This window comes from Eretmochelys imbricata, chromosome 9, assembly GCF_965152235.1.
Source record: "Eretmochelys imbricata isolate rEreImb1 chromosome 9, rEreImb1.hap1, whole genome shotgun sequence".
NCBI classification, from domain to species: domain Eukaryota; kingdom Metazoa; phylum Chordata; order Testudines; family Cheloniidae; genus Eretmochelys; species Eretmochelys imbricata.
Window position 1 is genome coordinate 54,032,283 of NC_135580.1, and position 17,463 is coordinate 54,049,745.

Genomic DNA, 17,463 nt, shown 5'->3' on the forward strand with positions numbered 1-17,463 from the left:
AGCAGTGGCATGGCCCCCCTCCGGCTCCTACAAGCTTCGCAGAGGTGGTGCCAGCAGACGGGGCAGCATGCAAAGCTGTCTGGCTGTGCCTCCACATAGGAGCCGGAGAAGGGACATACCACTGCTTCCAGGAGCCGCTTGAGGTAAGTGCCGTTCGCAGCCTGCACCCTATAGCCTCTCCCCACGACCCAACCCCTCGATCCCAGCCCGGATCCCCCTCCCGCCCTCCAAATCCCTCAATCCCAGTGTGGAGCACCCTTCTACACCCCAAACTCCTCAACCCCAGCACCACCCCAGAGCCTGCACCCCCCGAGCCGGAGCCCTCACCTCCCCCCTGCACCCCACTCCCCCACCCTAGCCCGGAGCCCCCTCTCGCATGCTGAACTCCTCATTTCTGACCCCACGCTGGAGCTCGCACCCCCAACCAGAGTCCTCACCCCCTCCTGCACCCCAATCCCAATTTTGTGAGCATTCATGGCCCACTGTACAATTTCTATTCCCAGATGTGGCCCTCGGCCCAAAAAGTTTGCCCACCCCTGCACTAGTGTTTACAAGAAGTCAGACTGAAGTGTGGTGTTTCTATTTCCTCCATGAATAAGGTATCTTGTTGGCGCAAAGCAATTTGCTAGTGCAATTTGTTGAAGGATAAGTTCTGAGAGAATGAAATCCATGATATATAGGCTCAGGAAGTGAAAGATAATTTGTTCAGGTGCTCTAGGCAGAGCTATATCTCAGTTACCAAAACCCAGAACAGCCATTTCTATCCGCATATAAATATTGAAATTATTCGTACACAGAAGAAAAGAGCCTTCCCACAGTAAAAAGAACATGTGTCAAACTCTGGTTTACGCAATTTGTCAGACACCAAATGGAATCATCTCACCCCAGGACCCGGACTCTCTCTGCTTGACATGCACTGCCAGTTGGGAATGCAACACAACTGCTTAGCACCAAATTAGTGGCTATTCTTTCATGTGCATCGTTTGGCACATTACAGTTACAAATTGATCCTTATGAAAATAATCTATAGGTATAAATGCAGCAATTTCAGTGGCTGAAATCAGGGACCAAGGATACTTCTATGGTTTCTACTGTTACTTCAGTTGGCACCATCTCAAGAACTCAACAACTCAAGTTACTCACTAGCTCTTATAGGAAAGCACTTTTTTCTTGCACTAAATGTTGTCTTCTGCCATCCTAGCTAGTAAAAGGTCTTTAGTGAGAAGGGGCCATCCTGACATGACGACTCTCTCCAGTCATGCATCAGCTACTCCAGTAAGCCCCTTTCATGTCTGGTGAAACTACTTTCCCGCCTCAGACTGTCTCTCCATAGAACAGTACTTTGGTGTTCCCAGGTGTTCATAAGCTCCTGTTTGAATTATAAAAAAAGAGTCTTGGATCTTCATTTTCCTCAGCTCTGATGAATTATTTGTTCTTTTGATTTCATTAGTAGAAATGGAGCACATATAAAAATGGAAAAAATAGCTCTAATACTTAAATCTTGACAACTCCAAGGTTGTTGCATTATTTGCTTTTGGGAATAAAATTACAACATATACAAAAATTCATTTGATACAAAGGAGGGAAATGTAAAAAAAGTCAAAGGCACCAGCATAAATCCCATAGCCCAAGTAAGAGCATAGATACAACACTTGGTTTTAAGACCAACCGCTACACCACACAAGACATCCCTTCTGCCTTGGCCAACAAGTCTAGGGAAGTTTGGGGGAGGGGAGGGGAGGGGACGGGGAGAGAGGAGTGGAGAATGGAACCAAACAATGGGGGAGGGGGGGCGCGTTTCTTTCCTCAAACATCTGCTCCCTTTTCCTCATATGTGTAGGCTGACCTCCCAAAACCTGACCCACCACAATTTGCTACACTGAGATGTCTCTCTCTTGGATTAGAAGTCCCTGGAGCAGCCACAGATCAGAAAGACAGCTGAACTCTTCTCTTCCCCCTCTCCCTATACTCTACTTACAAGCAGATTTCATTTAAAGTTAATTTTTTAAGTGTCTGAGTTGTTAATTCTACAGTACAGTCACAGCTAAATTGTATGGTAAGGGGATAGGGATAAAATGTACCTTCACATTTCTGTCACACCTGCTGTTAATCTAGTCATACGGGAGATGGCCAATGCAACTTGAAAGAGGACAGGAAAAGGGGAGGAGAAGGAAAGATCAGCAGATAAAATTAATGCCTCTCTCCAAAAGCTTGAACCTGTCATTCAAGTATTGAAAGTACCCAAGAGGGCACAATGAATGGGAACTGTTACAGCGAAGTCATCAAAAAACTTAAAACCCCAGGCATGGGAAGCAAGATTCCTGGCCTGTCTGCAAAAGAGGTGAAAGACCAGTGATTCAGTCCACAATTCCTTTTGGACCCTAAAAAGGGTTTACTTAAAAGTCACCATATTTCATTTAGAGTGTCTTCTGGGTGAGCGTTTTTCCCTTTTGCAGACTTTTTTCAACCCCCCCAACGAGTAACAATTTTCATATATTATAAAGATTTAAAAAAAAAAAAATGAAGGCCATGGCAACAATGTTAGCGGTTACTCTTCATTGCTTCTTTGGCTGCCAGGATCAATGGCGTCAAGCTAGACAGAGGTTTGGCCAGTTTCAGGAAAGGATGCTGCCAGGAACAGAGAAACACGGTAAGTTAGTAAGAGTCAAATTTCAAAAACAAACTATTGTATTTACATAGCACTTTCTATCCAAGTTAAGAAAGCACTTAACAAAGGTGCCAATATGCAGCACCTCAAGGAGATATGCCCAATGAATGATCCCATAGTAGAACAGATTTGTTGACAGTTATTCCTCCACATAGCAATATCCAATATCCCTGGCTAGTCCCTGCCGTCCTCTTTCCAGAAACCTTCCCCATGCAGAGATATTCCTTTTTTTGATATTTTCCCTCTACTCTTTTCTGTGTTTGCTGTGCTGGCTACAGCAGCCTCTCTGTTTAACTAAGCTGTGGTGTCACTGAAGAATCACCGCTGGCAAAAAGCGGCCAGTAGTGATTTCAGTAGAAGAATCATCTACATTTGTGTTGCAAATTTTGATTCCTGTATTTCCCTCCCACTATTCCCCATTAAATGATTCTTCGGTAGGAAAAGGAAGACAAAGACAAGAGTGTCAGCACTAGCTGACTACAGTTTTAGTGACCTCCGAATTTCAAGCTTTTGGGAAGACCCCAACATACATATACTTACCTGTAACAGTTCTTTGGCTGATCCTCTTTTCTCTACATCCATCTCTAAACAACGATTTAGAAAATCCCGGAATATTGGGGACAGTTTCTCTGGATTCTGCAGCTCTGGTGTGCCATTAGTTGCTATTAAATACAAAGCCTGCAAACCGAGAGAGAGAGAAAAAGGTCGTTACACCGAAGTCGTCAGTTAAAATTCTAAAAAATGTGATTTGCAATGTATTAGTATTTCAAGTTAGAAGAAGCATTTATTGAATGGAAAAAGGAAAGGAGATTGACAGAGCAGACACTGACTAGCATATGACAATTAAGTTTCCTCGCTGAATCTTCAATTTGGATGCCTGATGCAGGTACTGAAATGTCATTTTTTTTTTTTCCTGTTGTGATCATTATACTAATCATGTAAAACAACCAGGAAGTAAACTTAGACTTTATCACATATATTCTCAAAAGTCTCCCCCTTAAGATGATAAAACAGGAATATGCATGATGGACCTAGGCAGGGTACCTCATTTGAGTATGTATAGTATGCCTTTGTATATTTTGCAACCACTATTCACCACTAATCTAGCTCCTACAAATGAATACATGGGCAGGTTTCGTGCTACAAAACAATGTCAATGAGCAACTATGGAATAAGAGCAGCCCAAAGACAGACTCCCACCACAAGGATGCTGAATTAAAGAGGGTTGCTCTATGTGACAAACTGTGGACAGACTAACACTACACATACCTGATTTGGTTAAATATTTGGGCACAACTTCTGAACTCATCTCTCCATTACGGGCTGGGAATATTAGAGGCAATGCAGTAGGCCTGGTCTACACTTAAGTTAGGTCGGCATAGCTCATTCTCGGGGTGCTGTAGCTATGCTGACCTAACTCTCCAGTGTAGGCACAGCTAGGTTGACAGACAAATGCTTCAGTCAACCTAGCTGCTGTTGCTCAGGGAGGTGGAGTTCCTACAGCGATGGTAAACCCGTATCCACAGCGCCATAGCAGCCTATCTGTGCCCCTGTAGCACCCATAGTGTAGACATGGCCTGAGTCTTGAGGGGTAGAAGGAATACAACCTGCTTCTCCTCACATTGGTAGATGCTTGTAAGAGTGGCATTGCACAGCTTTAGCAACTGTCGCTTGCTTTTGTTAGTAACAAGATGACTATAGATACTTAAGAATTTAGGGTGATGGACACTATAATAAACATATCCTTATATAAGGAGAAAGAGCATGCTTTGTACTTTGTTCTTTGTAATTTAATTGGATTTACTTTTCTGAGCCTACAGAAGTTTATTGCTGGCAAAAGACTGTCAGTACTCAGATATGAATTCTACTATTTAACTAAAAACAGGTACTGTCAAGATGCCTCAACCATGTTCTGGAGAGACCATCTCTCAGGGTGAAAGGGTAATATCCTCCATGTCTATTAGATCATCCTCCTTTGTACTGAGAGCTACCTTCACTAATTACCCTTGATTTTTTCATGTAGATTCCTGTCTATTAGGGACTGCCTTGACTGTACTAAACAGCCATCAGCTGATAACCATTTAAACACTTCTAACCTGGTTTGGATTCAAACCTGTAATCTGTAAGTTAAAGGTCCCAAATCTCTTCACATTTCTGAGCCACTGTTTTATATTCATGATTGATGCAGCACTCCTAAAGGATGAAATATCTTACCCTCAGAGGGTTTTCATTGAGGTATGGGGGCTCTCCTTCCACCATTTCAATAGCCATGATACCCAGAGACCAGATATCCACTTTAGGGCCATAGGCTTTCCGTGTGACCACCTCAGGAGCCATCCAATAGGGAGTCCCAACCATGGTGCTGCGCTTGCTCTGCTCTGGGGTGATCTGAGCACAAAAACCAAAGTCGGCTGCATGATAATAAAGGAATTAGTTAATGACAGTTAATTCAGTGCATCCTAGTCTGCTGTGAATCCCATCTCAAAGCCCCAATTATCGAACTACACATTTTTCTATTACTATAGAAACATCTTTTGCATCTGTACATTTGCAATCTCAAAGTTTTCCTATATTTTTCATGTCACAGCAGAAAGTCCAACCAGCAAGTTGATACAAACACTGAAGAATATAGCCTACAACAAATAAAATCCTACTTAAAGAATTAAGGTCTTTTTTATAAAGGTAACTCGTGGTCTCCTATAAAAGAGTGATGTTTTGTCTAAGCCCTCTTCAAGCCACCCAGAATTCCAACAAAAAGGGACCAACAACATATGTGAAAACGTTTTTGTGCACTGGTATAGACTTTATACTATGTTGTGTAATGTAATGGTCCTGAACCTGAAAGGATGACACCATCAGACTGGGCTCCAGTCCCAGTACAAAAATAGGGTTACCATATGTCCAGGTTTTCCTGGACAGAGCCTTTTTTTGAGCCTCCTTTTTCTGCCCAGGCAGGATTTTCAAGTAACAGCCATGTCCAGGTTTTTGCAGAGCAGACAAGCTGCAGCTCAGAAAGAGCCCTAATTGGTCCCTCCCCTGCATCCTCAGCTGATTGGTCCATTCCCCTACAAGTCATAGCTGCCAGACCCCACCCACCCAGGTCTCATCTCTCCTTCCTTGTGAAAGGATTTCACAGGCAGGCGCTGACTGCTGGCTGTCGCTGTGTCCTGGGCTTGTGCCAGCTGCCCTGCCACCATGACAGTTTCCCCACCTCCAGTGGGCATCCCCTCCATCACCTCCCATCATTCCTCTTTTTGGGAATCTGAAATATGGTAACCCTATATAAAAATAATTTCGGTATTTATTTTTGTATTTACCAACTTCAGTATTTTAATCACAGGTTTAGCTACTGAATCATTGCACTATGGTTAACAAAGGTCTGGAAGTGAGGCTTTAGATATATGAAGCTACTATAAAGTATATTCCACAGAAAAAGCTTAGAGGAACAAAGCCATCACCTAGATAAGGAAACAACTGAAGAGCAAGCTAGACTCATTCTATATAGATTCATTCAAGGTCTCCATCTGCTGGCTGGAAAAGTGCATTTTCTTATTAGCAGCTCAGATCTTAGACACAGCAAAATAAAGACTTTGCAATGGGGAACAGGTTGTTTTTTTTTTTAAAATCTTTTTGGATTTTTGTTTTTAAATCAGACTATTATAGGTAAAAAGTTATGGTTCAAAATTAAAACACTTGGGGTTTGGAGCATTTTTAAAATGAAACATTTTAAGCTTAGATTTACCAAGGGCCACATTCTCAAAAGACAGGTTTCAGAGTAGCAGCCATGTTAGTCTGTATCTGCAAAAAGAACAGGAGTACTTGTGGCACCTTAGAGACTAACAAATTTATTTGAGCATAAGCTTTCGTGGGCTACAGCCCACTTCATCGGATGCATAGAATGGAAAATATAGTAAGAAGATGTGTGTGTGTATACTTAACATATGAAAACGTGTGTGTGTGTATATATATATACACACACACACACACACACACACACATATATATACACACACACAGAGAACATGAAAAGGTAGAGTAAGAGGCTAATTAATTAAGATGAGCTATTATCAGCAGGAGAAAAAAACTTTTTGTAGTGATAATCAAGATGGCCCATTTAGACAGTTGACAAGAAGGTGTGAGGATACTTAGCATGGGGAAATAGATTGAATATGTGTAATGACCCAGCCACTCCCAGTCTCTATTCAAACCCAAGTTAATGGTATCTAGTTTGCATATTAATTCAAGCTCAGCAGTTTCTCGTTGGAGTCTGTTTTGGAAGCTTTTCTGTTGCAAAATTGCCACCTTTAAGTTTGTTACTGATTGGCCAGAGAGGTTGAAGTGTTCTCCTTCTGGTTTTTGAATGTTATGATTTCTGATGTCAGATTTGTGTCCATTTATTCTTTTGCGTAGAATCACAGAATATTAGGGTTGGAAGGGACCTCAGGAGGTCATCTAGTCCAACCCCCTGCTCAAAGCAGGACCAATCCCCAATTTTTGCCCCAGATCCCTAAATGGCCCCCTCAAGGATGGAACTCACAACCCTCGGTTTAACAGGCCAATGCTCAAACCACTGAGCTATCCCTCCCCGAAGAGATTTTTTGCGTAGAGACTGTCCGGTTTGGCCAATGTACATGGCAGAGGGGCACTGCTGGCACATGACATATCACATCGGTAGATATGCAGGTGAACGAGCCCCTGATGGAGTGGCTAATGTGATTAGGTCAGTCTCTATGCAAACGAATAAATGGACACAAATCTGACATCAGGAATCATAACATTCAAAAACCAGAAGGAGAACACTTCAACCTCTCTGGCCACTCAGTAACAAACTTAAAGGTGGCAATTTTGCAACAGAAAATCTTCCAAAACAGACTCCAACGAGAAACTGCTGAGCTTGAATTAATATGCAAACTAGATACCATTAACTTGGGTTTGAATAGAGACTGGGAGTGGCTGGGTTACTCTACCTTTTCATGTTCTCTGTGTGTGTGTGTGTGTACACACACACACACACCCACCTTCTTACTATATATTCTATTCTATGCATCCGATGAAGTGAGCTGTAGCCCACGAAAGCTTATGTTCAAATACATTTGTTAGTCTCTAAGGTGCCACAAGTATGCCTATTCTCAAAAGAGCTCAACACCAATGTGCTATGATGCTTTTTGGAAATTTTGGCCGTTATTTTAGTACCTAAATGTAAAATCTCTTGAAAATCTGGCCCTTTATTTTTACTGGAATGAATGGAATGCATCAACAATGCATTTTCAGTGCGTATTCCACCCTGCTACTTTGTCCAACCTGCAGATCTCCCACTTCTTTTCAGGCATGGAGAGCACCAATGAGGACACAATCTCAGCAAAAGCCAGGCTTTATCCTAAGATTTATATTAGTTTGAGAAATAGGATTTCAAACTTTAAAAATGCTTTTCCCTACATTTTAAATGCTAGTACCAGATAATGCTGACAAATGGGTTTCATGCCTGAAAATCTTAACTGCTGCCTGAGGGCAGTTTAGCAAGCTACTATCTACCTCCTTCCCAGTCTCCAAAGCAATAGCAGCCAGTAGCTCATCTTGCTACTCTTTCATAAAGGCTTTCCCCTCTAGGTCTATAGCATCATTCACTTACATTCCCTCAAAGGGTCACAGTCAACCTGAAATCTAGGCGACTTCAAAAATGTGACAGAAGCAGCAGCTCTCTTACAGGGCAGCCCATTAAAAACTCTGGGTGCCCCAGAAAAGCCTTCTAGCCTCCACAACACCAGCAGGGAGAAGGCAGGTGAGGGCCTCTGCAGACTATGCAAGGAAAGGTGTTTCAAGGAGACCAGGCACTGGCAGCCCATCCACTCTTCATCCACCTGGGGATCCCCATTGCATTCACACTGGTCTCCCACTGTCAGCTTCTTCAGAGACAGCAAAATTGGAAAAAAAAGATACCTTCACCCACTGTACCATCCTGAGCGCCGAGATGCCCTCAAGACTGCTCAGGCCTCTTCTCCTAGCATGGGAGTGCACATCAGCCACCTCCCATGGACCAGGTCAACCTGCCACCATCTTCACTACAGATACTCCCAGTGGGTTGTGAGGTGGGTAATAGCCCACGCCTCCGTCACCAAATAGAGGATTACAGATTCCATTAACCTCAACAGATTCTACAGCCACCTGCTTCAGCTAGCAAGTTTCTATAGTTACTTTCCCCTGCTCCCCCATGCCATCTTTGCTGATCCCCCTTTTTTCCCCTCTTTCAACAACCACCTCTTCTTCATACCTGTTCCTATCACCTATCTCACCTTCAACCTGTCCTTCCTTAAATCCTTCCTCTTTATACATCCTCTGCTAGAATCCTCTCTCCTCCCTCCATTCAATCTCTCCCACTTACACCTTCCACTGCCTTTCACTTGTCACCTCATTAGGAAAGTAGCCTGCAAATAATTGGTTTGTAAACAAAACAAAAATTCCACAGCCCTATAAATCTGACAGATATACCCTTAAGAAGTGCACTTAATGTACTTGAGTAACCCCATTATGTTTCACTGTTTACCTCTCCCCACTACTGTTTACGAGCTCTCCCATGTATCATAACTGAAATTAGACAACAAGCTCTTGGAACAGGGAACAGTGGTAGATTTCCCAGGTGTTCAAATCCAGAAAGCAGCTTTCGAAGTGTCACCCCATGTCTTCTTAGGCATCTGTGTAGCGCTTAGCAAACTTTTAGGTGCTCAGTGTGTAAATCTCAATGCACCTCTCCCTAAGCACTCCTGACAACAACTGAGATTAAATTCACTAAATTTTTCAAGTTTTTTTTCCTTTCCTCACTTGCTGTATGAAAGATGCACACAACCACCAAATGCATAATAAGTGCTGTCAAATGCACAATATAAAAAGCTGAAAACAAAAAATATTTTCCCAATCTCTAACATTATTTTTACCTTTGTAGTTAATTTTCTTTAACTACTGTTAAAAGTAAGACAAGTGCCGTGTCCAGCATAATAGGATCCTACCTGGTTTGCAGCCTTTAGGCAGTACTGAAATACAAATGTGTAATTTTCATCCTGTCAATTAAATGGACAGTGCAAAAGCATTTGGAGCAAGTTCTGACAATCTGAAAGGAGCCAATAAGGCAGCTCCGATTAGTGCCAGCTTCCCTCACTGGCAATCCTTGTATCTTTATCTCACTTTACACTGCAGGTTAACTCACATTTACAAACGCATTGATGTGATAACAAGTTACTTAAACATCCTTCTTGTTTGATACACTCAAAGTCAGTAACTATCAGATGCTCAGAATTACAAAACCAACTATAGTGGGCAAAATTCTTTTTGCAAAGCGGAATGAATTCCTTTGCTGATTATTAGTAAAAATTCATCTCAACTATCTGTGACAACTATGCGCTTACAAACATACTATTCATTGCAAAACGTTTAAAAAGAAGCAGCAGGTTGAAACAACTGTCTGGCACTCACTGAGTTTAACTGATCCATCCATTCCTAAAAGTACGTTGTCACTCTTAATATCTCTGTGGATTACCTGGTTGGCATGTAGGAACTCTAGTGCTTGCAAACACTGTACAGGGGAGGAGGAAAAGGAAAACATTTAGCAAAAGCAAATACAGTTTGTGTTGTGAATCAAAAAGCAAAGTTTATGTGCATATAATGCAATGTGTAAAAAGGTAGCAGGTATTACTTTAAATATCCAGCGGAGGAAGCTCTCATGATGAGAAACCAGACTATTCCCATCCAAAATTCACTGAGGTCAAAACCTGCTTCTTTAACCTCAGAGAATACGCTATTTCCTTGCCATTACAGAATTGCAAACTGAACTAAAGTGCTCACTAGCCAGGCATCATCCAAGATTCCCCAAAGTTCCAAAGCACTTTCACTTTGCTAAGTGTTACTTTTCATAGCTTTCCAGTTGTTGGGGAATCCTGACTATTGAGATCAGTTTCCTTTGGTAGAGTTTCACTATAAGGAGGATGCTTCACTCTTAAATATATGTAGTGCTTGCTATAAGGAAGAGTGCAAAACAGTTTCCTTTATAAAAATTTTTACACGATTCTAGGCCTCTCAATTATTTACTTTTTAGGCTGAAATTTTCCATGTTGGGTTTCTGCCTAAAGGTATTATTTGAGGAAAATCCCTCCAGTTATTTGAGTTCAGCAAAGGTAAAAAAAACCCTTACATTCTTCCTCATTGTAAAAAAAATTTATATTTATTTAAAAGGCTGCAACCAAAACAGTTGGGTTTGAAACTTTCCACAAATTAACCCTTATTGAGAAATAATACATATGCTCAGTTTAGAAAAGCGGTTTTGATTTACCAGTCATGAGTATTCGGAATTTACACGCTGGGCAGTAGAAATATTGGTTAAGTCAAATGGTGTGCACAGTTTTAAGTACGTTTTAACCGTAAGTTTAAACTCATTCATGGGCAGCTAGTTAAATGCAGAGTATTAAGTTTCAATTTACTGGAAACTGGAGACAATTTAACTTTGAATCTGACATCTTACACAGATCATTTTAAAAACCACCATTTTCTTTAAACTTAGCTTAATATCTTACTAACTTAGTATAATCTTAATGAGACCAAGAAATGAAGCTGAGTTTGAAATCAAAAGCTTAAAATTTTTTGCCTGCTTTTCTTTTTTAGATTTATTCAAAATCTAAGGAGTTAAGAATATAGCTGGGCTCTGAAGAGCTTTAGCTTTGAAATGATTTAAGGTGAGTCGAGCAAGAGCCCACTCTTGCTGATTTTACATATTCATAATCTTAAAACTTGGCTTGATCTTACTTCTCAAAATCAACAAATGTTTCCTGAATAGGCATGACTTTTACAGATTGCCTTGAACACTGTCCTATCCCTGAATAACTACTGCTTAATACATCACCTAGTGCAGAGGTGGGCAAACTACGGCCCGCAAGATAATTCTGCCCAGCCCCTGAGCTCCCAGCCAGGGAGGCTAGCCCCCCAGCCCCTTCCCTGCTGTCCCCCGTCCCCCGCAGCCTCAGCGCACTGCGCCACCAGCTCTCTGGCCCGCCACTCCTGCCAGGGAACACAGGTGGCATGGCTGCAAGCTCCTGTCGCTCTGAGCAGCATGGTAAGGGGACGGGGAGTGGTGGTGTGGGGGGGGGGGGCGGGGGAAGGGTGTTGGATAAGGGGCAGGGAGTCCCGGGGGAGGGGTGGATAGGGGTCGGAGCAGTCAGGGGACAGGGAGCAGGGGATGGTTGGATGGGGCGGAGGTTCTGGGGGCAGCAGTCAGGGGGCGTGAAGTGGGAGGGGGCGGATGGGGGGAGAGGGCCAGGCTGTTTGGGGAGGCACAGCCTTCCCTACCCGGTCCTCCATACAGTTTTGCAACCCCGATGTGGCCCTCGGGCCAAAAAGTTTGCCCACCTCTGACCTAGTGGCTAGCCCTCCAGCTCCCTCAATAGACCCTCCACTGTCCCAGTTTATTATGTTTTGAGGTTTTTTTCTTTGCTTGCTTTATTTTAGTTTAAATTGGTTTAAATCCTTAAAAACTGTCAAGGAGCCTGAATTGATATAAAACCTTAGATTAGTTTAAGCTGATGATGGTAAGACAGAGTGCTTTAGAATTAATTTAGGTTTAAATTACTGGTCTGATTTTAATGCCATCATTAGAGATTTTAACTGTTAAAACAAGAACCGAGGCTAGGAATTCAGCCTCAGAAGTTTGCTTTGAAAGTGTTTTATGTACTGCAACTGGAAAAGAAAGCTGAGTTTTATTTTGAAATGGCCTTGCTGAAAATTCTCAGATGAAATTGGGAAAGTGCGCTTTACAGCATGGACTATTTCTTCCTAAAGATTTGTCCATCTCTGGTTGTGAACAGACCCTTTAGGTGCTGCAGCAAGATGAACAATAAATATAAAGAAACTGGAAAGGCCAAAAAATTGAAGACAAATTAACTGGGCAAAAAGATTCCTGGAAATAAAACTGCAAATTAGTTAAAACAGATGGCAAACTGGAAATAGCTAAGCAGGAGTATACTTATTTTTATTAAAACTTTATAGGCTAAAAAAACATTCTTGTTCACACCTGATCTTACCGTAAGTAGTTACTTTTGCATTTAATTATATCCTCTATTTGCATATGAAGCAGCTCTGGTTTCCTCAGGAAATAATTACCTATCCACACTTTGACGTATGAGCGTGCTTCCCAGCCCATCCCTTGCAGTGCATCATCTAAGCAGATGCCCAGCTGATGCATGCTAAGGGGCTTTTAAAACCTTCCCATGCAGGGTAGATAATATAATTACCCCGACAACAAATTGGGTTTGTGCTGGACTCTTGCATTCCAACTCAGGGAAATTGTTGGGATGTGATGTCAGGTAGATTTTTAAGTCTCCAGGTTTGATAACACACATCTTAAGATCATCACAGCTACAATTTTTTGTTATTTAAGTTATTTTTCAGAAAATAGCTGAACAGAGAAAGCGCGTCCTTCCACAATTTAATGTCTGAACGGACCACAGAACTAATTAGAGAGAGAGAACAAACATACTCAACCATCCAGTCCATTGCCATGCCAGTGTAGGGTTGTATCCTCTGGTATCCCGTTTTACCCAGTCTATTCATAAGCCTTCCCGGTGATAGCTATTCCACCCCTTCCCCTTGGAGACTACTCCACAGGGTAACAGAGCTCAGGTTTTCTACATATTCAGCCCACTTTTTCACTCTCATTACTCTTGGTTATATACACACTCATACAACCATGGATTTCCCTGTTATTGTTTACACCTGCTAAATATCTGTAGGGTTGTCTTCAAATCTTTCTTTGAAAGTGAATCACTACCACCACCTGAAACTTTTTGTTGTGCTTCTCTGAACTCCATCCAGCCTGTCAGTATCTTTCTGGTAAAATGGTAATTAGAATGAACATAATATTCCAGGTACCAAATAGAAAGGGACACTCCTACCCCAATGCTCCATGATTTGAGGTATCTATATACCAGCCCAAAACTCCATCAGCTTTTATTGCCATGTTGCATTGCAAAATCATGTCTCATTTGCTTTCTGCTGTCACCTTTAGCCAGCTCTATCCATCACTGGTTTCCCTCCCACAGCTTTGGATTGTTTTTCCCCAGATCTTTTAAGTTGCATTTTTTCGTTACTCATTTTGTTATTTTTCTGCACATCTCATCTTCATATTTTTTCCCTGACATCACTAGACAGTCAGTAGAATTCTCTCCAATTAAATATCCTCTTCGACATTAGTTAGAAAGCTGCTTAATTCCTCTTTCCGATTATTAGCGAAGAAGTTAAATGAAGGCTGGACATCAAATCAATTCTTGCAGTGGCTGGTGAGTAATGTAAATGTGGGAAGAAGATTGCACTCTCACCCCGTACCCACAGAAACATAACACCCACCTCTCTGCAAACAGCAGCAATCTGTGCCTCATCCATGCAAGTTTCTGTGACCACATCAGTGAGTGACCCTCCTGCGAGGTACTCCATCACAACAAACAGTTCATCACCTACAAGAAAACTAAAGGCAGAAAATACAGAAATAAACTCATTTGCCAGGAGTGGAGAATCAGGACTGATAAATGACTGACAGTGTATTGCAGCAACTGTTCAAGAGAATACTTCACAACAGGGCTGATAAAATTCACCCTAGGGTATTTAAGGAAGTAGCTGAAGCAATCATGGAACTATTAGAATTTTTCAAGGTCAGGCTTAACAAAGCCCTGGCTGGGATGATTTAGTTGGGGACTGGTCCTGCTTTGAGCAGGGGGTTGGACTAGATGACCTCCTGAGGTCCCTTCTAACCCTGATATTCTAGGATTAGCAATCAAATGGATTCATGGAGGAAAGGTGAGGTCCCAGAGGGCTGGAGAAGGGAAAACACAGCACCTGTCTTTAGAAAGGTGAACAATGAGGACCTGGGGAATTATAGACCAGTCAGACTAACTTCAAAATCTGGAGGGATACTGGAATAAATAATTAAACTATCAGTTTGTAAACACCTAGAGGATATGATAAGGAATAACCAGCATGGATTTGTAAAGAACAAATCATGCCAAACCAACCTAATTTCCTCCTTTGACAGGGGTACAGGCCTAGAGGATGGGGGGGAAGCAGTAGACATGATCTATCTTTTTTAGCTTTTTGGCAGTCCCACATGATATTCTCAAAAGCAAACTAGAGAAATGTGGTCTATGAAATTACTAAGGTGTGTGGTGATTGAAAAACTGTACTCAGTCATTATCAATGGTTCACTGTCAAATTAGGAGGACTTATCTCATGGGTCCAATACTATTTAATATTTTCATTAATGGCTTGGATAATGAAGTAGAGACTATGTTATAAAGTTTACAGATGACACCATGCTGGGAAAGGTTGCCAGCACTCTGGAGAACAGGATTAGAATTCAAAATTACCATGACAAATTGATCTGTAATCAAGATGAAATTCAATAAGGACAGGTGCAAAGTACTACAATTAAAAAGGAAAATTCAAATGCATACATACAAAATGGGGAATAACTGGCTAGGTAATAGTACTGCAGGAAAGGATCTTGGGGTTATAGTGGATCACAAATTGAACGTAAGCTAACAATGCGATGCAGCTGCGAAAAGGGGAAATATTTTGGGGGTATATTAACAGTAAGACACAGGAGGCAATTGTCCCCCTCTATTTGGCACTTGTGAGGCTTCAGCTGGAGTCCTATGTCCAGTTTTGGGTGCCACTCTTCAGGAAACATTGTGGAAAAGTGGAGAGAATCCAGATAAGAGTGACAAAAATGGTGATAGATTTAGAAAATCTGACCTATGAGGGAAGGTTAAAAAACGGGGCATGTTTAGTCTTGAGAAAACAAGACTGAGGGGAAGACCTGATAATCTTCAAATATGTTAAGGGCTGCTATGAAGAGGACAGTGATCAATTGTTCTCCATGTCCAGTGAAGGTAGGACAAGAAGCGATGGGCTTAACCTGCAGACAGGAAGATTTAGGTTAGATATTAGGAAAGCTTTCTAACTATAAGGATAGTCAAGTATTGGAATAGGTTACCAAGGGAGGTTGTGTAACTCCCAAAATTAGAGATTTTAAAGAATAGTTTAGACAAACACCTGCCAGGTATGGTGTATTTGGTCCTGCCTCAGTGCAGGGAGATAGACTATATGACCTCTTGAGGTCCCTTCCAGCCCTACATTTCTATGAGTTTTAGATCAATTAGGAAAACACGTTTTTAGGTAGACAGACTGGATTTAAAAGCTGGGGCCAAACTTGTCTTACCAAAATGCCAAAAGATCTTTGTTGACTAAAAAGTCAGAATTACAGCTTTGCATATCATCTAAAACAGCACCTCCAGCAGCTCCCCAACCCCAGTTTGGGATATTGGTTTGGTACCGAATCAGAAAAGAATGCTACTTACTGAATCACCAGCCCTACGCCCTGCAACATACCTGACTTTTGCCTGGCGATCTCTTAAACCAAATACTCACGGTACTGCCTGAGTGTGTGCACAGGGGGCCAGGCAGATTTGTATTTCAGGGGCTAGCACAATGTGCTGCCTGTGCTACTCGCCACTTGGCTATTTGTAGTGATTTTTAGAGTGCTAGCTCAAGCAAAGCTAATATGTCTGTCTGCCGGAGCTGGGACGCATGCTTCCAGCTGCAGTGGAAAAGTACCCACAGTGATCACAGAATTATAGAAGATGTCAGGTTAGAATCCGGACTCCTGGGAGAAGGAAGATTAACGGTTCGATTGTCTGCATTTACCTGTCTAGGAAATTGACTATGTTGGGATTCTTTAATTCTTTCATTACCAGGATCTCATTAATAATCAACTCCTTCTTGGGCTGCTTCTGCAGGTTTATCTGTTTGATAGCAACCTGAAAACAAGGGGAAAGGGTAAAAGACAAGATGAAGTGTTAGTCATACAAACCTGAGTGCCAAACCGCTGCAACACTAAGTAACATTTATAATATTGCAGTAAAAGTGAATTGGCTGATTAGAACAGAGGACTAGACAACGCATGTGGGTTAGTAGTAACAAGGGATGCTCTGTCAAACTGTCCAACACCTTGCTGGCTATAAGCTATGTACAAGGTAGGACTGGAGCTGTATTTTATAAAAAAGGATAGCAAGTCAATAAAGTGGCAGCATGACTATTCCAGACAGTGAGCCAAATTCAGAAGCGACACAAATGGTGATATAATTACACATCAGAAAGTCAGTGTTGGTGCAGGCAGAAGTAGCTTGCAGCATGAGGGGAAGCAAAGGATAGGGTAATGGCAGGAAAAGAACAGGAAACTATGAAGTGATGTGACAGGCATGTCCTGTTAATTGCATTCCCTGCTGTTAATTCCCCTTCCATTGGCAGTTACACCACTATTAACATCACCCCATCACAGTCAAGGAAATGCAGTGCCAGCAAGAGAGTCACTTCCAACACAGTGCAGATCAGAAGAGAAAGAAGTGGAGTCCTAGCTTCCCATATAAGGAGAGATTAAAGAGGCCAGGACTTTTCAGCTTGGAAAAGAGGACACTAAGGGGGGATATGATAGAGGTATATAAAATCATGAGTGGTGTGAAGAAAGTGAATAAGGAAAAGTTATTTACTTGTTCCCATAATATAAGAACTAGGGGCCACCAATTGAAATTAATGGGTAACAGGTTTAAAACAAATAAAAGGAAGTTCTTCCTCACTCAGTGCACAGTCAACCTGTGGAACTCCTTGCCTCAGGAGGTTGTGAAGGCTAGGTCTAACTATATAGGGGTTAAAAGAGAACTGGATAAATTCATGGAGGTTAAGTCCATTAATGGCTATTAGCCAGGATGGTT

The 17,463-nt window shown here is 41.9% G+C and overlaps 1 protein-coding gene across 2 annotated transcripts in view; it reads right to left on the reverse strand.

Annotated features, from left to right (window-relative positions):
* Nucleotides 1-271: 271 nt before the first annotated feature.
* PAK2 (p21 (RAC1) activated kinase 2) overlaps nt 272-17,463 on the reverse strand; it is a 77,556-nt gene continuing 60,364 nt past the window's right edge. For both annotated transcript variants that reach the window (XM_077826284.1, XM_077826283.1), the window contains 7 exons: nt 16,400-16,512; nt 14,048-14,165; nt 10,133-10,232; nt 4,883-5,079; nt 3,209-3,346; nt 438-2,628; nt 272-327 (listed from right to left, as the gene is read on the reverse strand). In XM_077826284.1, coding sequence (XP_077682410.1) covers nt 2,542-2,628; nt 3,209-3,346; nt 4,883-5,079; nt 10,133-10,232; nt 14,048-14,165; nt 16,400-16,512 — 753 coding nt within the window. In that variant the 3' untranslated portion in view covers nt 272-327; nt 438-2,541. The remainder of the gene's footprint in view (nt 328-437; nt 2,629-3,208; nt 3,347-4,882; nt 5,080-10,132; nt 10,233-14,047; nt 14,166-16,399; nt 16,513-17,463) is intronic.